General features: G+C 36.7%; 2 protein-coding genes across 2 annotated transcripts in view; one reads left to right on the forward strand and one right to left on the reverse strand.

The window, feature by feature from the left end:
* The window catches only part of LOC123878759 (poly [ADP-ribose] polymerase tankyrase), a 91,897-nt gene that overhangs the window by 40,151 nt on the left and 28,223 nt on the right, over positions 1 to 23,523 (forward strand). The window lies entirely within an intron of this gene.
* On the reverse strand, positions 1,626 to 22,813 carry LOC123878764 (acyl-CoA Delta(11) desaturase-like). Its single transcript, XM_045926068.1, has 5 exons — positions 22,710 to 22,813; positions 5,278 to 5,491; positions 3,812 to 3,986; positions 3,179 to 3,340; positions 1,626 to 2,103 (listed from the first exon to the last, which is right to left on the reverse strand). The coding sequence occupies exons 2-5, from the start codon at positions 5,480 to 5,482 to the stop codon at positions 1,644 to 1,646; spliced, it is 1,002 nt and encodes a 333-aa protein (XP_045782024.1). The 5' UTR covers positions 5,483 to 5,491; positions 22,710 to 22,813; the 3' UTR covers positions 1,626 to 1,643.

Consider the following 23,523-nt stretch of genomic DNA (forward strand, 5'->3'; position numbering starts at 1 on the left):
TATAAAAAATATAGGCTATCAAAATTTTTACTACTTACTTTTATTGTGTTATATACACTTAATTTGTTCAAAAATTATTGTTTCTATTTGTTATTGCAACATTTTTTGTTTTATGCGCTTTCCTACCTTCTAAAAAAAGCCTGATTTTTTATGGTACTTCTACTGATTTAGTTTTTAGATTTAATTTTGGTTTTAGTTTTCTCATTAAAAATTTCATAAAAACTTTTAAGGATTTGTATTTTTTTTTTTAATGAAAACCATGTTCAGTATTAATATGTATTTTTTATGATTCCTGTCTTTTGACAACCCTTAGCAAAAAAGAACAAAATGTATGGAAACAACGGCAGTTGGGTTCCTAACTTCGCCTACCGATAATTTTTTTCTAAAATGAACTTTGTTTTCTGCCATATACGTTTCAAAATGATTTTGCGGCATAATCTATAGGTCTTTCGCTTTTTCAGAGACAGTTATTATAGACAATAAACATAGAAACGCTGCTAGGCGAAGTTAGGAATTGTGCCCTTACTTCGCCTAGCTCAGTCAAAACAGTTTTTGAGGCATTCTAAAAACTGCATTACTTTTCGTAACAGTCTTAATTTATAGTCATGTCTAAAGGCCACCATATATTAAAAGCAGGACTTGAAATAAAAAGCACTCTCTAGGCGGGAAGACAAAAACTGTCAAAAACCAGGCGAAGTAACGGGACACGACGGTACCATAACTGAATCACACGTTTTTAAAATTTTTGTCTGTCTGTCTGTCTGTCTGTCTGTTTGAAAAGGCTAATCTTGGGAACAGCTGAACCGATTTTGACGGGATTTTCACAGACAAGTAGAGAATTGACCAGGAAGTAACATAGGCTACTTTTTTAACCGACTTTCAAAAAGGGAGTTGTGTTTTTTACCTATGTACACCGAAATCTCCGAGATTTCTGAACCGATTTGCGTCATTTCTTTTTTAATCGATAGAGGAACTTTGCGACATTGTTTCATAAAAAATTTGGAGTCCAACTCCTCAATCCTGATGCTGCAGGGGATCTGACCAATCCACGCGGGCGAAGCTGCGGGCATCAGCTAGTCATATAATAAGACAAACGGTCGCGGTCAGACGTGACCAATAACATGTTGAAAAATGTACCTAAGTGCATTTTTGGTCTGGTATGTTGATTAGTAGAAACTCTGTCTTAGCTTAAATTAGCTGTTTTGTACCCTTGCTAAAGTATATCAAGCGTACACAAGTGTAAATTAAAAATTTATAACACCCCCTACAAGTGAAGATTACAGTAGGTAACTAGAAAAGAGCTGATAACTTTCAAACGGCTGAACCGATTTTCTTGGATTATAGCTAAGAACACTCTCGATCAAGCCACCTCTCAAACAAAATATGTAAAACTAAATTGAAATCGGTTCATTAGTTACCACAGACAGATGTACACAGGTACACACGTCAAACTTATAACACCCCTCTTTTTGGGTCGGGGTTTAAAAGTGTAAGTGCATTTTTGGTCTGGTTCGTGGTGGTTGGCTGATTGGCAGAAACTCTGTCTTAGCTTAAATTAGCTGTTTTGCACTCTTACTAAAGCGTAGCAAGCGTACAAAAACAGCAATTTTGAAAATAAAACAACCTTAAAGTCATCACATAATTTATTCAGTCTTATCCCGATCCGCCCCGAAGCCCCACATGTCGCTCCCATCCCCGGTCCTGCTTGCCCTCGAGCGTATCACCTCGTCAGGCACCGTCTTGAGGTCATACGCCCAACCCAACCACGCGAAGAAATCTATAAACTTAGTGGTAAAGTTCAGCCAGTTGTTCCCCAACTCCGCCGTTCGGTAATCCCATGGAAACGCGTGATGGTAGTTGTGGAAACCTTCCCCAAATGACATGAAGGAGACTGACAGGTTCTGAACTGGCTTGATGTTCTTGTCATAGGGTTTGTTCCCCCATAAATGAGCGGCGCTGTTGACGAAGAAGGTTATGTGAAGGTTAAACACGTAACGCATTATGGTGAGGTTCCATGCTGTGTTGAGGGTTTCTCCGAAGAAGTACATGGGGATGATGGTTGGTAGGATGAAGCAGATTGTTCCGATGAAGGGTACTGCGTATCTGAAAGGTGGAAAAGGTCAAGGTTAAACTCATTTTTAACGAGAAAGAGAGAAGATTATGAGAGAGAATATATAACTCGTATTTTCCCTATGGTCGAATACCAATTCCATCATAATTCATTGTTATTAGGGTTCCGTACCTCAAAAGCAAAAACGGAACCCTTATAGGACAAACCCACTTTGTTGTCTGTCTGTCAGTCCGTCCGTTGTGTCCTGTCAAGAAACCTATAGGGTACTTCAAGTTGACGTAGAATCATGAAATTGGGCAGGTGGGTAGGTCTTATAGCACAAGTAAAGGAATAAATCCGAAAACGGTGAATTTGTGGTTACATCATATAAAAGAAATTAAAATGTGTTTAAATTTTCAAAATAAGATAACTATACCAAGTGGGGTATCATATGAAAGGGCTTTACCTGTAGATCCTAAAAAAGATTTTTATTTATTTTTATGCATACTAGTTTTTGATTTATCGCGCAAAATGTTGGAAAAATACCCGAGTACGGAACCTCAGTACGCGAGTCTGACTCGCACTTGGCCGGTTTTTTTAAATTCACAATTTTGTCCTTTTTGTCTAACGGGAGCTGGGGGGGCTCTATATAGCCACGTGCTCAGGGCTGCAGCCCAAAAAGTCCTTATAAAAATCCGCACATGGCTGATCCTGATCTGTTTCCGGGAGTGTCGGATTGCCGTTGCATCGGACTATGAGAATAAGGAGTCCGCCTGTGTTTACTTGCACACTCGTGCAGCGATACCTAGTGTCTGGTGAATCAATTAGCACCTTTAAGTTGAAATACACCGAGCGATAGAAAACAATTTTACCATCTTCGGCCAAAATTAAAATCAATCTATCTGTAATTATATCTGTCTATAAGTTACTTGACAATGTTGTTATTCTTCCAAAGTCTTTTTGACAAATAACAGCGTTGCTAAGTAACTTATCGACAAGTTAAAGATAGATTGAACATTAATTTTGGACGTATATCTGTCGGCAGTTCGCGGGTAGTAGTCGAGTTCAAATGCTGTTTAACTCCATCTTGTTTTCTAATAGCAATTATTTGTGTGTTAGAATACTCACTTTTTCTGAAAACTCAGCACAGGGTTGGCATAAATGTCGGACATGTCGACAAACTTCCCCCTCCTCTTCACCTCTGGATGCTTTCTGACCAACAGCCATCCAATGTGTGAGTAGAAGAAGCCTCGTGTCGCGTTGTGCGGGTCTGCATCCGTATCACTATATCTGGAACAGTAACAATAAGGTTATACTTACATATAATAGAATGGAATATATATATTTATTCAAGGAAACTTTTACAAGTGCTTTTGAATCGTCAAAATAATTTACCACTGGTTCGGAATGCCGGAAAAATACCAACAAGAAACTTGACATATTATTGTAAATAATTGTTCAATTTACAATAATATGCCATACTATACAGGCAATTGCAACCCACGCATTGCTGGAGCAATCAAATCCATGCATAAATACACACATATTTTAACATATACATACATAGAACAAAAGCTGCGACAGTCTTCGACATCATATTCGTAAAGCTAAGATAAAAGTTAATGGCTTAATTGGGATTTTATAAAAGCATTTCTTTCTCGTTGGATTTCATCTTAGACTGCATTATCACTCACTATAATGCATGAGTGATTTACGGGCAGGTGTTCAAGCGTGAATACTTTACATATTGTGAATCTTTACCTATGGTGCATGCGATGCTCGCGCACCCAGTGTATCACAGAGTTCTGGAAGGCGAGCGTGTTCATCACCATCAATATAATCTGTAGAGGTGTCTTCGCCTTGTATGCCCGGTGTGTCCACAGCCGATGCGCGCCTGCGGTAACACCCACAGCCGCCAGTATGAATATTATGTAATCTGCAAGTATAAAGTTAGGCTGTATCAGTCTAATGGTCTAGATTCTAGAGTATAGAAATTAATAAATCTTAGATTCGTAATCCCTTTCAGGTCCAAAAGTTGAATTCCTAAAATGTTGAATTTTCAAAATGAAAAAAGGCACTATATTGCTCTGGGGTAAATGAAGCGTTACTAATAACGCGGGCATCCATTAGGCATTTACTGATGAAATATCAATGTCCCTCAAGTAGCCAGAGTGACACTGGAATTCATAGCCAAGATAGACTTCTTCAGGTGACCATTCAGATTTTTTTTTAATTTACTATAGGTAAGCGCTTGACCACAATCACACCTGATGGAAAGTGATGATGTGGTCTAAGATGGGACGCGTTTACCTATAAGGTGCCTATTCACTCTTGTTTTAAAGATACCCGGATTGTAATTGGTAGGAAACACAGATCGCGGAAGAGTATTGCAGACCTTAGCCATGCGTATGATGACATCAATGTGTCATATTCAACCTTTATGCAATGCATTAGCGTGAGTATGATACATGTGTGAGAAATGAGAATGATCCTCTAACAAGTGTAAATTGAAAATTTTCAACACCCCCGACAAATCATTTTCAAATAAATAATTATGTATATCTAGGCAACGTCCATCTTGACAGCTTGACATTTTGTCAATTGACACTTGAATATTATGAACCTAAGGGTTATCTAACCTTCTTTTCTACAAGAAAACTAGAAAATAGCTGATAACTTTTAAACGGCTGAACCAATTTTTTTGGATTATAGCTAAGAACACTCTCGATCAAGCCACCTTTCAAACAAAAAAAAGTAAATTAAAATCGGTTCATTCGTTTAGGCGCTACGATGCCACAGACAGATACACAGATACACAGAAACACAGATACACAGAAACACAGATACACAGATACACAGATACACACGTCAAACTTATAACACCCCTCTTTTTGGGTCGGGGGTTAAAAAAACCCTACTTTGGCTATGAATTCCGGTGTTCATTCATCTTAACGGTAACGTTTTTTTTACTCAGATACAAGTTAGATCTTGACTACAATCTTACCTGGTGGTGAGTGATCATGCAGTCTAATATGGAATCGGGCTAACCTGTAAGGGGTATGGCAGTTTTAAATAAACCCATACCCCTTTGTTTCTACACGGCATCGTACCGGAACGCTTAATCGCTTTGCGGCACGGCTTTGCTGGTAGGGTGGTAACTAGCCACGACCGAAGCCTCCAGACTTTTACCGCCTGTTCTGCAATTTGACATAAGATGAGGTACTTACGGAACATCAAAGTCTTCCAAGTAGCGACGGTACAGGCTAGGTAAACTCCATACAACGTAGCCAGATGTGCATAGCTGAATGTGAGCAAATTGAAGTAGATTATGTCATATTTCCTTGGTGCCGCTTGCGGTGCGATGAGCTTCGGGTACTCCTCTTCGCTTTCTGTGATCGTTGTGGTTTCTGTGTGTGTTGAGGAGGGCGCCATTTTGTTTTTCTGTAATTAGATGTATTTCATTTTTTTATTTTTGAATATAAACCCGAAAGCAGGGATGAATATAAATAACTAGCTGATGCCCGCGACTTCGACAGCGTGGATATAAGTTTTTTAATATTCCGTATAGGAACTCTTTAATTTTCCGAGATAAAAAGTAGCCTGTGTGTTAGTCCAGGGTATTCCTATCTCCATTCTAAATTTCAGCCAAATCCGTCCAGTAGTCTTTGCGCGAAAGAGTAACAAACATACACACAAACTTTCGCCTTTATAATAGGTAGGCATTAGCGTGATAAATAACAAGTGTAAATTAAAAATTTATAACACTCTCGACAATTAATGAAGGTTACAGTAACTAGAAAAGAGCTGATAACTTTCAAACGGCTGAACCGATTTTCTTGAATTATAGCTAAGAACACTCTCGATCAAGCCACCTTTCAAACAAAAACAAAAAAAACAAAATTAAAAACGGTTCATTAGTTTAGGAGCTACGATGCCACAGACAGATACACAGATACACACGTGCGGATGCGGATAAACAATTTTCGGGTTCCGTACCTCAAAAGGAAAAACGGAACGCTTATAGGATTACTTTGTTGTCTATCTGTCTGTCTGTCTGTCCGTCCGTCCGTCCGTCGTAAACTCGTACTCGTGGCCCTAAGGCCATTTTCGCAATTTTGACAAAGTTCGCAATTTGACCTTAAACTTTTATTCTAAATGGAATTTAACAGGTGCTATACCGCTTTAGGATTTTGAGAAATGCTCAATATAGTGTTATTTGTATAAAGTTTCAAAACAATGTCTATGAGGACAAACCAATAATCTATGATCTATGGTCGAAGTAAAGGATTTTTTTTTTTTTTAATAAAACAAACGCATTTTCGCATTTATAATATGGGTAATCATTTTTACGCTTTACTAGCTGATGCCCGCGACTTCGTTCGCGTGGATGTAGGTTTTTTAAAATCCCCGTGGGAACTCTTTGATTTTCCGGGATAAAAAGTAGCCTATGTGCTAATCCAGGGTATAATCTATCTCCATTCTAAATTTCAGCCCAATCCGTCCAGTAGTTTTTGCGTGAAGGAGTAACAAACATACACACACACACACACATACAAACTTTCTCCTTTATAATATTAGTGTGATAGTGTGATGGATACTGGGTAGTGATTATTACGCTTTATAGTTGCATTTCAAATCAGTTCTTCTTTTTACCCGACTGCGGCAAAGCCAAAAGGAAGGGTTATAATTTTAGCAGTCGATGTATGTGTATGTATGTATGTTTGTATCCAGATTCTGTGTGTTCCACCGTAGTGCCTGAACTACTGGACCGATTTTGGTGAATGAGGTGTCAATCGATTCGTCGTAAAAGTCCGGGTGACATAGGCTACACTTTATACGAAAAAAATTACACGATCGGATGTTACGTCAAAAAAAAAGTGGCGATCTTCAAAAATTTTGTTTTTGCTTATTGTATAGATTATAGAATATTCTGAGCTCACAAATATAAATGTAGAACAACATTAAAATATACCAAGTGACAGAAGAACAATTTTACTCTAATATAGTAGTTATAGTTTATTAAGACGATCGCAGTCGGGTTTTAGTTTTCAACTTTATCTTGTTTTTAACCCCCGACCAAAAAGAGGGGTGTTATAAGTTTGACGTGTGTATCTGTGTATCTGTGTGTCTGTGTATCTGTGTATCTGTGTATCTGTGTATCGGTGTATCTGTGTATCTGTGTATCTGTGTATCTGTCTATGGCATCGTAGCGCCTAAACGAATGAACCGATTTTAATTTAGTTTTTTTTGTTTGAAAGGTGGCTTGATCGAGAGTGTTCTTAGCTATAATCTAAAAAAATTGGTTCAGCCGTTTAAGAGTTATCAGCTCTTTTCTAGTTTTCTTGTAGAAAAGAAGGTTAGATAACCGTTAGGTTCATAATATTATGTCAATAGACAAATGTCAAGCTGTCAAGATGGACGTTGCCTAAATACATAATTATTTATTTGAAAATGATGTTTTGGAAAACTCAAATACTTTGGATCGTCGGGGGTGTTATAAATTTTTAATTTACACTTGTTGAAAAGAATTTTTTAATATTATCAACTTTTCGATGGGTGGACTATTTAAATCAAATACGCATCAAAGCAATAAACACGTCAATAAACCTGTTATGTAGTAAGATTGCTGTACACATAGTCGGCTTGGCAGAACCGATTCATATATTCCATACTTCCATACTAATATCTATATCTATCTATACATATAATATAATTGTAGAAAAGTGGTGTCTGTACAATGGAAATATGTATAAAAAAAAAGTAGCAGGGGTTGTTATTATATCGATGCCGAACCCGAAATTGTAATTAATTTTTTTTTGTCTGTTTGTCTGTGTGTTTGTGCACGCTAATATGAGAAACGGCTTATTCGATTTAGATACGGTTTTCACTAATATATTGTAGTAAGCTTCACTTAACATTTAGTGTTTATTTCATGTCAATCGGTTCATAAATAAAAAAGTTATGTCAATTTAAAGAATCACGGCGGACATTTTTAACGTACAGAGTATACGCTGCCCGAAAAGTCACTATTCCACGCGAACGAAGTCGCGGGCACAGCTAGTTATAAATACGAACATGTATTCTGTCCGTCTGCTAGCTTTTCACGGTCCAACACTTTAACAGATTTTGACGAAATTTGGTACAGGGATGGCATTCCGCGGAAGGCCGAGGGGCATAGGCAATTTTTTGTCCCGCAAAACCAAAGAGTTCCCACGGGATTCTTTAAAAACCAAAAACCTAAATCTACGTGGATAAAATCGCAGTCAGTTTAGTACAAAGACAGCTTACATTCCAGAGACGAACAGATGCTAATTTTTATCCCGAAAAGTCAATAACTTCCCACAGGAATTAAAAAAAAAACTAGATCTATAGATCTATAGTTATTAAATTTTAATTATATTCTAATTATTCTTAATCTATATACATATTATTATTAATCTATATTATTGGCGTCACTCAGAAAAGCAGGTATTATTTAAATATTTTTATCGAATTATTGGAATGTCCACTCCAAAACCAACACAAAAAAAACACAAGTTTAATGTGTAAGGTTATCCGAGAGTTTTAATCTAAACAAACTAATGCCAAAATAAATTATTTAATTAGAGCGTGATTGCTATCACAACATCTAATTATTCAGTTCACAATCCAAATACCGAAAATATGCGATATCGCTCAGAATCTCAGAAGGAGACTCAACTAAAACCTTCGAAACACCCGTATTTATGCAAGTTCAATCTTGTTGGCCGCCTAGCAACAGATTGTATGACATCGAATGAGCCAAATATCGATTTTATCAAACTACCTGCATTAGATAAATTAATAATTTTATATTATTTTTGACAACTCAAATCAATTTTTAAAAATAACCTTACAATATACATAGTAGAAGTAAAAGTAAAGTAAAAGTAAAATATTCTTTATTGTACACCAACAAGACATAGTAATATATAAATAACATTATAGATTTATGTACAAAAGACGGCCTTATCGCTAAAATAGCGATCTCTTCCAGGCAACCTTAGGGTGAGGAGATAATAAAAATTAAAGAAAGTGGAAGGGGTAGGTAGGTAAGTAGAAGTTATATCGTGTCGGTTTTATTCAAGAAAAACTGTCGTTTTGAATGTGCAGGCCCAACTGTGTGTATAGCACTTCCTTAACTGGTTTGTTGGTGACTAATAAATTTACTTTTTGTGAAATGTTGGGCATGCGTTGATAAGGCAATATATTTTATTTAATGTTTATTTGAATACAAGTTATCTCTGACTGCAATCTCACCTGGTGGTAAGTGATGTTGCAGTCTAACATGTTAACGGGCTAAACTGAGAGGGGTTTGACAGTTTTTGATAAACACGTCAATCTTATAACACCCCTCTTTTTGGGTCGGGGGTTAGAAAGGCAAAGCTGGCTGACATATGCTAGTATAGTATTTTTTTAACTGACGCTAATAATATATTTTCATTGCAATGGTAAACACTTTTTTGTCGCTCAAATCCGCAATCGATTTTTTGTAAACAAAAACATAAATCTGAAATAGTAAATTAGCGATGATTTTTTGCAGAGATACAATAAATAACCTACGAGTATTTACTATAGATGAAAATGTTATAAGCAATATTTTGCAGATTAACCTTCGGAAATATTATAATACTAGCTGATGCCCGCAGCTTCGCCCGCGTGGATTGGTCAGATCCCCTGCAGCATCAGGATTGAGGAGTTGGACTCCAAATTTTTTATAAAACAATGTAACAATGTCGCAAAGTTCCTCTATCGATTAAAAAAGAAATGACGCAAATCGGTTCAGAAATCTCGGAGATTTTGGTGTACATAGGTAGAAAAACATAACTCCCTTTTTGAAAATCGGTTAAAAAAGTAGCCTATGTTACTCCCTGGTCAATTTTCTACTTGTCTGTGAAAATCCCGTCAAAATCGGTTCAGCTGTTCCCAAGATTAGCCTTTTAAAACAGACAGACAGACAGACAGACAAAAATTTAAAAAATGTGTGATTCAGTTATAGTATCGTTCAAATAACCATATGACCTTAAAATGCGGTAGTTATTTCGAAATTACAGACAGACACTCCAATTTTATTTATTAGTATAGATTTTACTTAATAAAAACTAACCAGGCGTTATGGCCGGTTTACATGATTCGAGTTGCATCAAATCCATTGTTGTATTGCTACAGGCATATAGGTGCCCACGCACTCGAACTGAACTGCAGCTGAACTGCGCGTCGCGTCAGCGCCCCGCACGATATTCTCTCCAGCAGCGCCGCGCGGCAGTGACGTACGCGCGTCGCGGCTGGAGAGAATATCGTGCGGGGCGCTGACGCGACGCGCAGTTCAGCTGCAGTTCAGTTCAAGTGCGTGGGCACCTTAAAGCATAACCAGAGTGACTAGAGTGAGGGAACTCTCGGTTTGATCCTGAATCGACGATATGTCAAATATTATGATATGGTGACGTGAAATCAAAGAACAAGTGTAAATTAAAAATTAATAACACCCCGGACAAGTGAAGGTTGCAGTAACTAGAAAAGAGCTGATAACTTCCAAACGGCTGAACCGATTTTCTTGGATTATTTAAAGCTAAGAACACTCTCGATCAAGCCACCTTTCAAACAAAAAAAGACTTAATTAAAATCGGTTCATTCATTTAGGCGCTACGATGCCACGGACAGATACACAGATACACACGTCAAACTTATAACACCCCTCTTTTTGGGTCCGGGCTCTTTTCTTGTTTTCTTATAGAGGTTTTTGTGTCGGGGGTTTTTAAATTTTAAGTTATTAATATTGCTACAAACAGATGAAAAATTAATTTGAAATTATAGTAAATTTTTGTGCTGCTCTACAAATTTATGCCTAAGATTGGCACATAAAGTCACGAGGTTGTCTCTGTCTGTCTGTCTGTCCGCCTGTCCGTCCGTCCTTCGTGTCTGTCAAGAAAACCTATAGGGTACTTCCCGTTGACCTAGAATCATCAGGCAGGTAGGTAGGTCTTATAGCATAAGTAAAGGAATAAATCCGAAATCCGTGAATTTGTGGTTACATCATTAAAAAAAATTTAAGTGTGTTTAAATTTTCAAAGTAAGATAACTATACCAAGAGAGATATCATATGAAAGGGCTTTACCTGTACATTCTAAAACATATTTTTATTTATATTTATGCATAATAGTTTTTGATTTCTCGTGCAAAAAATGTCGGAAAAATACCCGAGTACGGGACCCTCAGTGCCGAGTCTCCGAGCCGAGTTTACTCTATTTAGTTTCTTCAGAATCAGTACCAATGTCATCCATTCGATTCAAAGAACTTTCTGGATTTTACGACTAACTCAATGTGAACCGGCCGTTATAATTTGTTTCATGCAACTTATTAGCTGTGCCTATATAATAATGTTATATAATATATTTTTAGAGGTGGCAATAAAAAAAATTAATGACACGGCTATAATAACACTATAATTAATTTACCACCTCACCAGTCAAGTTCAAAGGTGTTCCCACCAAGTCAAGATCGACGTTAATCTGTCTTTTATTACCTATTTTTATTGAAATATGAGAAAAATCCTACTTCTATTATTATATTGTAGTCAAGATGAAATTAAAATTTATAACACCCCCGACAAGTGAAGGTTACAGTAACTAGAAAAGAGCTGATAACTTTCAAACGGCTGAACCGATTTTCTTGGATTATAGCTAAGAACACTCTCGATCAAGCCACCTTTCAAACAAAAAAAATAAACTAAAATCGGTTCATTAGTTTAAGAGCTACGATGCCACAGACAGATACACAGATACTATACGTCAAACTTATAACACCCCTCTTTTTGGGTCGGGGGTTAAAAATTAACTTATGCCCGTGACTGCGTGCGCGTGGACTTCGCTACTCCTATTTCACCTTCCCCATTTCCTTCTTTTTTCCCCATTCCTTCGCTGACTGACTATTGTAAATTTAATGTTTGTAAGTATATATTTAATACTAGCTGATGCCCGCGACTTCGTCCGTGTGGATTTACGTTTTTCAAAATCCCGCGGGAACTCTGATTTCCGGGATAAAAAGTAGCCTATGTGTTAATCCAGGGTATAATCTATCTCCATTCGAAATGTCAGCCAAATCCGCCCACATACATACGGACATAGGTTACTTTTTATCCCGTAAAATCAAAGAGTTCTCACGGGATTCTTAACAGCCCATTTGTTTAACCGATTTATGTGGGTACAGAGGTAGCTTGCATTCCGGAAATTGACATTAGCAACTTTTTACCCTGGAAAATCAAAGAGTTCCCACAGGATTTAAAAAAAAACTAAATCCACGCAGACGAAGCCGCGGGCATCATCTAGTATAGGCATAAAAGGAAAAAGTGACTGATTGATCTATCGACCCACAGCTAAAACTACTGAATAGATCGGGCTGAAATTTGGCATGCAAATAGCTAAAATGACGTAGACATTCGCTAAGAAAGGATTTTTGAAAATTCAACCCCTAAGAGGGTAAAATAGGGGTTTGAAATACGTGAATTACGCGCTTACGAAGTCGCGGATATAATCTAGTGCTACTTAAGAGGCCGTCAGCTCGATTTCCAATTTTTTAGGAATTTTTAGGTACGGAACCCTAAAAATAATACATACCTAAAGTCTAGAGAGTTATGTATAATAATAAACAAATATACCCCTACTGGACGGATTGGGCTAAAATTTAGAATGGAGATAGATTATACCCTGGATTAGCACATAGGCTACTTTTTATTCCGGAAAATTAAAGAACTCCCACGGGAATTTCAAAAAACCTACATCCACGCGAATGAAGTCGCGGGTAGCTAGTAAACAATAAACTACACACATGAAAACACTTCTTTGTCAAAATAACAATATTATCCCTGAGATAACCAGATCGCTCTATTGAGGAAAGGATATTGAAAGAAGGATTACTGGCCAGTTTTTATTACACTGGTCTCTAATCCTTCCTTCAATGGCTCATCGCAATTTGTTACTAAGTTCATTTCAGCTATAAAATATGGCAGAAAACAGTGGTAATAACACCGGTAATTATATAGTTTTATAATATTATGATTTATTAATATTGGAAAAGTATAGAAATATGAAAATATTAGGTGATACCCGCGACATTGACGGCGTGGATTTACGTTTTTACCCGACTACGGCAAAGCCGAAAGGAAGGGTTATGATTTTAGCACTCTATGTATGTATGTATGTATGTATGTTTGTATCCAGATTCTGTGAGTTCCACCGTAGCGCCTAAACTACTGGGCCGATTTTGATGAATGAGGTATCAATCGATTCGTTGTAAAGGCCCGGGTGACATAGGCTATATTTATACGAATAAAATCGACCAGATGGATGTTACATCAAAAAAGTGAGGGTCTTAAAAAAAACTAATTGCTATTGTGTCGAGTGAGATGTCCAATGAAAGAAGGGAAAATTTTGAGTTCATAAATATAAATATAGTTATTATTAAAATATACCAAGCGACAGAAAACCATTTTTTATTATAATTATTATTTCTTGTACAGCGCCTAATTTTAGGTTTCGTGAATGACCTTTTGGTCATTCACGAGACCTCGGTTGGTCGTCGCATAAACTACGGAAAAGTTTCAAATAAAAAAAAAGTTGAAAAAACTATAACCCGACAACGGAAAAATGAGACAACTTGAACCCGACTTGGTACAAGTAAAATAAACTTAAAAGAAAGAAACAAGATAGGTGCTTAGTGCTATCATCGTCTTCATCGTCTTGAGTAAGATTCAATACAAATGCCGTGGTCGTGCGTTGTCGACAGCAAAAAGAAAATATTCTAATTTGGTAGACACATAAAAACAAATAAAATCATTGGGAATGCCGTCAATCAAGGATAAGAAATACGCTGTCGACAACGCACGACCACGGCATTCGTATTGAATCTTACTCAAGACGATGAAGACGATGATAGCACTAAGCACCTATCTTGTTTCTTTCTTTTTAGTTTATTTTACTTGTTCAAGTCGGGTTCAAGTTGTCTCATTTTTCCGTAGTCGGGTTATAGTTTTTTCTACTTTTTTTTAATTAAATATTCCGTTCGATCTTTTTGATTTTCTGGGATACAGCTTATGTCACTCTCCAGGTATTTAACTACGTCCGTGCAAAAAATCACGTCAATCTGTTGTTTCGTTGCGGCGTGATTGAAGGACAAACTAGCAAACCAATAAACAAACACACTTTCGCATTTATAATATGTTTAGTGATATAGCTGAACTTAATTCTTACAGGTATTTACTTATCTATACATATAATAAAATTGTAGAAAAGTGGTGTCTGTACAATGGAAATATATAAAAAAAAGTAGCAGGGGTTGTTATTATATCGATGCCGAACCCGAAATTGTAATTTTTTTTTTTGTCTGTATGTCTGTTTGTCTGTGTGTTTGTGCACGCTAATATCAGAAACGGCTTATTCGATTTAGATACGGTTTTCACTAATATATTGTAGTAAGCTTCACTTAACATTTAGTGTTTATTTCATGTCAAACGGTTCATAAATAAAAAAGTTATGTCAATTTAAAGAATCACGGCGAACATTTTTAACGTACAGAGTACGCACAACAGACGGAAACGTTTAAGTGCGGAAACCAGCCCAGAGAGAAGAAGAAGAAGAACGTACAGAGTACGTACTACACGCCTCGCGCCTGAGCGTCCGTGGCTATATACAGCGCGAAAAGTCACTATTCCACGCGAATGAAGTCGCGGGCACAGCTAGTGTCTAAATATAAACTATTAAACATCAGGATATGTACTTACCTAAATCTAACGAATTAAAAATAAATAATATAAATATACTAAGATCTAAAATTTTGTTTCATTAGCACGTGAAGTTTTTTGCACTGACTGCGGAAAGTATCAATATGGGCTTGTCCGACCTACGTTAAGTATACTATGTCTATGTGTGAATGCAGCTAACAGTGCCATTGTGAAATACACGCACACATTTAAAGCTCCCTCCGAAACTCATTAGGGCGGTAAAGGTGACGGCCTCTTAAGAGGAGTCTCTCCGTCACTCGCTTCATACAAACGTAGTTCCAATTTCATTTGAATATTATGCAACCAAAGTCCATGAAATTTTGCAGACATATTCTAGAAACTAATATCTATGTCTGTGGTTTTCCAGATGTCTGTTAAAATATTCGGTTTCAAACTTACGCGGTCTAAAAAATTTACATACAAATCTTTTGAGCCCCTGTAGTTTTAAAACTACATATTTTTAGAAAAATCTAAAACACCACAGACACAGATATTAGTTTCTAGAATATGTCTGCAAAATCTCATGGACTTTGGTAGCTTAATATTCAAATGAAATTGGAACTACGATTGTATGAAGCGAGTGACGGAGAGAGCCCTGTTAATATTATTATGCGAGAGTTTGTATGTATGGATAGATGTATGGATGTTTGTTACTCTTTCACGCATAAACTATTGCACGGATTTCGCTGAAATTTGGAATGGAAATAGATTATCCCCTGGATTAACACATAGGCCACTTTTTATCCCGGAAAATCAATGATTTTCCATGGGATTTTCAAAAACCTGCATCATCGAGAATGAAGTCGCGGGCATCAGCTAAGTACTTATATAATAACTAGAGGATGCCCGCGGCTTCGCCCGCCTGGATTTCGGTTTTTTAAATCCCGCAGGAACTCTTTGATTTTCCGGGATAACAAGTAGCCTATGTCCTTTCCCGGGATGTAGCCCATGTCTGTACCCATCAAAATCGGTTCAGCGGTTGGGCCGTGAAAACGTACCAGACAGACAGACAGACAGACACACTTTCGCATTTATAATATTAGTATGGATTATATGAATAAATAAGCAGTTCAATAATAAGTTACTTAACATTTAAATACATAATAATTGTTGTTTTCGATTTGATTATTTTAATAACTGTTATGTGTGGTAATATTTTAATAACTCTTGAATGAAACTGTATTCTTCGAAATAATAGGTATTATTTGAGTTTCAACGATTGAATGTTAAAAATGTGGTTAGAATTCCAATTATGGAAGGACTATAACTATAACTATATATTATAATAGTTGACGCCAGCGACTTCGTCGGTGTGGATTTGGGTTTTTGAGAATCCCGTGGGAACACTTTGATTTTCTAGTATAGAATAAAAAACATACAGTGATACATACACACATACATACATAAACTGCTTAAATCATAACCTTTCTTTTGGCTTTGCCGTAGCTTAGTAATGTTATGACGTTGATAGTTTACTTCGTTGCGGCGTGATTGAAGGATATACCTACCAATGAACTATCAAATAAATTCGCTTTCGCTTCTATGAAGAGCAAAGCAAAGAGTAACCGCCGAGTTTCCGCCGCCGGAAAGGCATTCCGAACCGGTGGATAGATGCATTTGACGATTCAAAAGTACTTGTAATTAAGTTTAATTGAATACAAGTGTAAATTAAAAAATTATAACATCCCCGCAAGTGAAGGTTACAGTAACTAGAAAAGAGCTGATAGCTTTCAAACGGCTGAACCGATTTTCTTGGATTGTAGCTAAGAACACTCTCGATCAAGCCATTTCAAACAAAAAAAAAACTAAGTTAAAATTGGTTCATTAGTTTAGGAGCTACGATGCCACAGACAGATACAGATACACACGTCAAACTTATAACACCCCTCTTTTTGGGTCGGGGGTTGAAAAATATTTTGAATTTTGACTAGACGCCTTGATAGCCTAGTGGTTAATACGTCTTCTATTTGGGAGGTTGGGGCTTCAATCTTGGGCATACACATGGCCCAATCTTATTTTTGTGGCACCAAATACCTAAACAATTTTTCTTTCTTTCCTTCTTTATTCTTTATTTATTTGCATTCATGTTTTACATCATAATAGAAAAAAATAATTTTAATATTACAACATGAAGCCCCGTCAGGGCGCTGCAAAGTGATTACATATAAATAAAATGTCACGTAAGTATATAAAAATAAAAAAATTAAAATTAAAAAATGTTATGGAAATTCCTAACTAATTATATCCTATTAATTATATTATTAGTCAATCTTTAAAAAAGTATCAATAATTTTTTTTATAACTATATCGTGTTATTGAGGTCTATTCGTTCAAAAATTCTTTCACGCTGTAGAAACATTTTTGTACTAGCCATTTCTTTGGCCTTCTTCTAAATATTGTATCCTTAGTTTCGTCTGTTATAATTCTTGGCAGTTTATTAAATATTATTACAGAATTATAGTAAGGGCTGGTTCGGGCTATAGTTTTAAGGTTATAATATGGTATTACTAGTTTATTTTTTCCGAGTATCTCTTTGATTTGTATTTATTTTTGTTTTTTTTTTTATATAGATGCATGTTTTTCCGAACAAATAATTTCTACTTGTCTTTCTATTGTTAACAAGATGTTCAGAAAACCTTAATCCACGTGAAGGATGTCGCGGGGGAAAGCTAGTATAGATCCTAGCATAGGAGTAGAGAGACCTTGAAAAAATTATTAAAAACCTATAACATATTAACTATCCATCTACGTCAGAGCTTTAAAAACCACAAAACATGTTACATAATAATTAGTTTTAGACATTAAAAAAAAATTTTCGCAATCTACGGTTTTAAACCTACTAAAACTAATTATATACCTAACTAGCCGATGCCCGCGGCTTCACCCGCGTGGATTTAGGTTTTTCGAAATCCCGTGGGAACCCTTTGATTTTCCGGGATAAAAAGTAGCCTATGTGCTAATCCAGGATATTATCTATCTCCATTCCAAATAGCCAAATCCGTCTGGTAGTTTTTGCGTGAAGGAGTAACAAACATACACACACACACATACAAACTTTCGGCTTTATAATATTAGTGTGATTATTGTTAGCTATTATTAGTGTGATAGAACCACACTAATATTATAAAGGCGAAATATTGTTTGTATGTGTGTTTGTTAATGTTTTACGCAGTAACTACTGGACTAACTTGTGAAGTCGGCTGTATGTATTTTTTATTATTTTTTATTTCACAATTTTTAAGTGTCCCCACTGTACTAAAATATGCTATGCCTAGTTAAAAACCGACTGTTTACTAAGCTATTACACTGATCGCGAGCAATTTACTCTTATCCATTGCGGAATTCTGTTCTCCATCTCCGGTCGAAAGAATCGAAGATATTCATCAGATCTTCACCAAATTTAGAGCCTCAATAGCTCAACCGGTAAAGGAGTGGACTGAAAACCGAAAGGTCGACGGTTCAAACCCCGCCCGTTGCACTATTGTCGTACCTACTCCTAGCACAAGCCTGACGCTTAGTTGGAGAGGATAGGGGAATATTAGTCATTTAACATGCCTAATATTCTTTTAAAAAAAAAATATAATATAGGACCACCTGCAAAGTATACCCTTTCAAACAAAATATATCACGCGTATTTTTTAGTACCTACAAAGAATCTTTTTTTTTTTAATATTGATAAAATACAAGTATAGGTGTATCATCTGATTTTATTATAAAAAATTCCTCCTTGTGATATTTCGTGATTTTTATGGACCCCCTTTCGAGCCTTTGATTGTTTATTTATTTATTTATTTTTATTTACAATATTGTCCATTTTGTCCATGACATAGTCATATGTGCTCGCGGACGAAGTCGCGAGCATTTAACTAGCAATAAATAAAGGCCTTTTCGTTACAACTCATTTCTTCCAGGCAACCTATATGAAGGAGATATTATAGATTTTGGATTGAAGAAGGCGTTACTATACGGAAGTAGGTATTTGTGATATGATTTCCTCAAAGTGATTACACGAGGAAAAATATTTGTTTACGGCTTATCGCTTTATAATCCGCCAAACAATTTATGTGTAAGTAGATTTATATTGTGGATGGACTTCGTCTGTGTTGGTGTTGGCTGGCGGGCGTGCTCTGCCTTTTTGGAGTGTCTTTTTTTGTCAAAACTGACTGGAAAGCGCTCTAAGGGCGTGCCGTGCGTGTGTCGGCGAGCGCCGGCACAGACGGGGTCCATACTTGTATAGTTTATCTAACTTGTTACAAATAACTACAAACTTGACATTGGCTAATCTTTGTAAAGCCAGACGAGAGAGAAAAAAAAGAAGATTTATATTGTTTTTTGTGTATTATAGCGAATTAAGCAAACAGATATCACTTGCTTTAAGAGGGCTCCCTCCGTCACTCGTTTCATACAATCGTAGTTCTAATTTCATTTGAATATTAAGCAACCAAAGTCCATGAAATTTTGCAGACATATTCTAGAAACTAATATCTATGTCTGTGGTTTTCCAGATTTCTGTTAAAATATTCGGTTGCAAAGTTATGCGGTCTTAAAAAATTTCATACAAATCTTTTAGCCCCTGTAATTTTAAAATTACATATTTTTAGAAAATCTGAAACACCACAGACACAGATATTAGTTTCTAGAATATGTCTGCAAAATTTCATGGACTTTGGTTGCTTAATATTCAAATGAAATTGGAACTACGATTGTATGAAACGAGTGACGGAGAGAGCCCTGTTAACGGTGAAGGAAAACATTGTGAGGAAACCCGCATGCCTGAGAGTTCTCCATGTACTCAAAGGTGTGTGAAGTCTGCCAATCCGCGTTGGGCCAGCGTGGCAGACTAGGGCTTAACCCTTCTCACTCTGAGAAGAGACCCGTGCTCAGTAGTGCGCTGGCAATGGGTTGATCATACATAGCGAATTAAGCTTATCGTTCCTTGTGTTAACTATACCTACTAGATTGTGTGGTTAGAGATTGGTGTACACGACTCCCTTATTCTTTACTAGCTGATGCTCGCGACTTCGTTCGCGTGGATTTAAAGTTTTGAAAATCCCGTGGGAACTCTTTGATTATCCGGGATAAAAAGTAGCCTATGTCACTCTCCAGGTCTTTAAGACTATTATCACACTTCACACTAATATTATAAAGGAGAAAGTTTGTATGTGTGTGTGTGTGTGTATGTTTGTTACTCCTTCACGCAAAAACTACTGGACGGATTGGACTGAAATTTAGAATGGAGATAGATTATACCCTGGATTAGCACATAGGCTACTTTTTACCCCGGAAAATCAAAGAGTTCCCACGGGAATTTTAAAAAACCTACATCCACTCGAACGAAGTCGCGGGTATAAGCTAGTAGATACTAAAATTAATTTAGGTAGGTACATTAAAAACAGTTACATGCTAAACTTTTGTGTTGCAGATAGAAAAGTACTAGAAATATAAAACAGCTTTTTTGTGAACGGCAAAATATAAAGTCATTTCTATGTTGAGTTTTTGTTGAGTTGAAAATTTGAACTTGTGTATAGGTCAATAAACCTTTCCTTTACTTGAACCGACGACGCACATAGTTATTATAGAGCCAGCGCGTGCCAGACCTTCGTTATTAACCCCCGACCCACAAAGAGGGGTGTTATAAGTTTGACGTGTGTATCTGTGTATCTGTCTGTGGCATCGTAGCGCCTAAACGAATGAACCGATTTTAATTTAGTTTTTTTTGTTTGAAAGGTGGCTTGATCGAGAGTGTTCTTAGCTATAATCCAAGAAAATCGGTTCAGCCACCGTTCAAACAAAAATAACTAAATTAAAATGGGTTCATTAGTTTAGGAGCTACGATGCCACAGACAGATACACAGATACACTCGTCAAACTTATAACACCCCTCTTTTTGGGTCGGGGGTTAAAAAATCTTACGTCAAAATATAAAGTCTAATTTTTTTATATTTTCTTCGGAATAATATTAGAAATCACGTCATGGATTGCCAGACACGTGAAAAGGTAACACACAGACAGACACACTTCCGCACTTCTAATATTAGTATGTGTTAAGTAACCGGTAATTAACCTTAAACAAGTGTAAATTAAAAATTTATAACACCCCCGACTAGTGAAGGTTACAGTAACTAGAAAAGAGCTGATAACTTTCAAACGGCTGAACCGATTTTCTTGAATTATAGCTAAGAACACTCTCGATCAAGCCACCTTTTAAACGAAAAAAAAAAAAAAAAATTAAAATCGGTTCAATAGTTTAGGAGCTACGATGCCACAGACATAGATACACAGATACACACATACACACGTCAAACTTATAACACCCCTCTTTTTTGGTCGGGGGTTAAAAATCGGTTCAATAGTTTAGGAGCTACGATGCCACAGACAGATACACAGATACATAGATACACAGATACACACGTCAAACTTACAACACCCCTCTTTTTGGGTCGGGGGTTAATAAATTGGTGTTGTTAATCATGTACTTAACCTAATCGTTGCACGTATGCAAAAGGAGTAACTCACTGACTGACGTATTGACGTACAACTGGGGCTACAAAACTGAGATTTTTCATATAGGTTTTCTGTAAAATGTTGATTGTTGACCCTCACAGACACACAGGATATACAGACATAACACCCGAGCGAAGTTGGGGCGAGTCAACTAGTCACACTATCACATCACACTAATATTATAAAGGCGAAAGTTTGTATGTGTGTGTGTGTGTATGTTTGTTACTCCTTCACGCAAAAACTACTGGACGAATTTGGCTGAAATTTAGAATGGAGATAGATAATATCCTGGATTAGCACATAGGCTACTTTTTATCCCGGAAAATCACAGAGTTCCCACGGGATTTTAAAAAACCTAAATCCACGCGGGCGACGTCGCGGGCATCGGCTAGTACCCTAATATGACAGAGAGGGAGAGGTCTTTTGACAACGTACCTATATTGTTGATTACACTAATTAAGTAAAGTTGACCCAGGTCAGTAACTAGATGGGATGACCGACTTTGTAGGTCCTAATTTTGCCTTTTCCTTTCCCCCGTACCTATAGCAATATAAAATACCTATAGCCACTTTTATCTTCGCTACTTAAAAGATATGAGGCCTAATTAGAGAGTAGTAAGGTACTTACTTTTTAACCCCCGACCCAAAAAGAGGGGTGTTATAAGTTTGACGTGTGTATCTGTGTATCTGTCTGTGGCATCGTAGCTCCTAAAGTAATGAACCGATTTTAATTTAGGTTAGTTTGTTTGAAAGGTGGCTTGATCGAGAGTGTTCTTAGCTATAATCCAAGAAAATCGGTTCAGCCGTTTGAAAGTTATCAGCTCTTTTCTAGTTACTGTGACCTTCACTTGTCGGGGGTGTTATAAATTTTTAATTTTCACTTGTTTTTTAAAGTGATCTGTTGTCACGGCCGGTTCACACATGTCTCCGTTTTACTGTTCCGTTTTTTCGTGTATGTTTTTTTTTCGTTGATGGCGTATGTGGTTGTATGAGCGACTTCACACAGGGCACAGTATTCTGTATACAGTAAAAAATATCGTTCCGTAAAAAAATTACATTCCGTTTTGTCATCGAATACTGGACGGACGGAACGGAAATATACGGATACGTAGAATTTCAATGGATAGATCCGTCCTTGTAGAATAGCGGCGGTATACTGCGAGTTTTCTGTTCACACATCGCTTCCAGTAATGACGGATCCGTTGAACGTTATACGGTGCCTATGTGTGAACAGAGCATAAATTTATGACGTATCCGTTAAAAACGTACCAGTAAAACGGACTCCCATGTGTGAACGGGCTGTCACTTATACCGTCGCTTATTAAAAGATATGAGGCCTATAGATAAGTAGTTAGGTACTTACGTTTAGAACTTATCACAACGATCCAAGGTTAAGGCACCAAAACACAGAAGACACTACAACGAACTGAACAAGCCGGCAGATGACTGACTGGCCGTGAACATTGGTGACGGAAGCTTATAATGCCTAGCGAATTACGTCTATATGACCGCAACCTTAGTACCAGTCGATAGTTTTCGAAGAAATTCGATGACGAGTTTTTTTTTTTAATTTATTTATTTGTTATCAACAACATTTACAAAAGTATTTTTACAAGATCTATCCTATTACAATGTAAAGGTTCATATAAATGAAAAGATGAAAGTTTTTGTGGGATCTTCTCAGACCTGGGCGCGTTTAGAACCGCGTTTTAAGTTAACGTAATTACATTATTATCTTACAAAATCTAACAATTCCGACCATGAAAAAGAGTACAATGTTTCCTACTTTTAAGCCCCGTCCCAAAAAGAGGGGTGTTATAAGATTGACGTGTGTATCTGTCTGTGGCATCGTAACTCCTAAACTAATGAACCGATTTTAATTTAGGTTTGTTTGTTAAAAGGTGGCTTGATCGAAAGTGTTCTTTGCTGTAATCCAAGAAAATCGGTTCAGCCATTTGAAAGTTATCAGCTCTTTTCTAGTTACTGTAACCTTCACTTGTCAGGGGTGTTATAAATTTTTAATTTACACTTGTTATGAATAAATAATTTGACTTTTGACCAAACTCACAACTTTACCTCTTTATAATAATAAGTGTAGATATAAAGAAAATTTTCCAGCGTTCAAAGTATGACATTCCCGTCTAATTTGATGTGGTTTTCGCATTTATATTTACTTG

This window comes from Maniola jurtina, chromosome 26 (genome assembly GCF_905333055.1).
Source record: "Maniola jurtina chromosome 26, ilManJurt1.1, whole genome shotgun sequence".
In the NCBI taxonomy this organism is placed as follows: Eukaryota; Metazoa; Arthropoda; class Insecta; order Lepidoptera; family Nymphalidae; genus Maniola; species Maniola jurtina.

What these genes read in the sequence shown, in the direction of transcription:
- LOC123878764 (XM_045926068.1), bottom strand. Translation starts at nt 5,482, where the DNA reads ATGGCGCCCTCCTCAACACACACAGAAACCACAACGATCACAGAAAGC. An exon ending in TTGGAAGACTTTGATGTTCC is followed by an intron (nt 3,987 to 5,277) that starts GTAAGTACCTCA and finishes TTATACTTGCAG; the next exon opens with ATTACATAATATTCATACTG. An exon ending in GTGCTGAGTTTTCAGAAAAA is followed by an intron (nt 2,104 to 3,178) that starts GTGAGTATTCTA and finishes TCCACCTTTCAG; the next exon opens with ATACGCAGTACCCTTCATCG.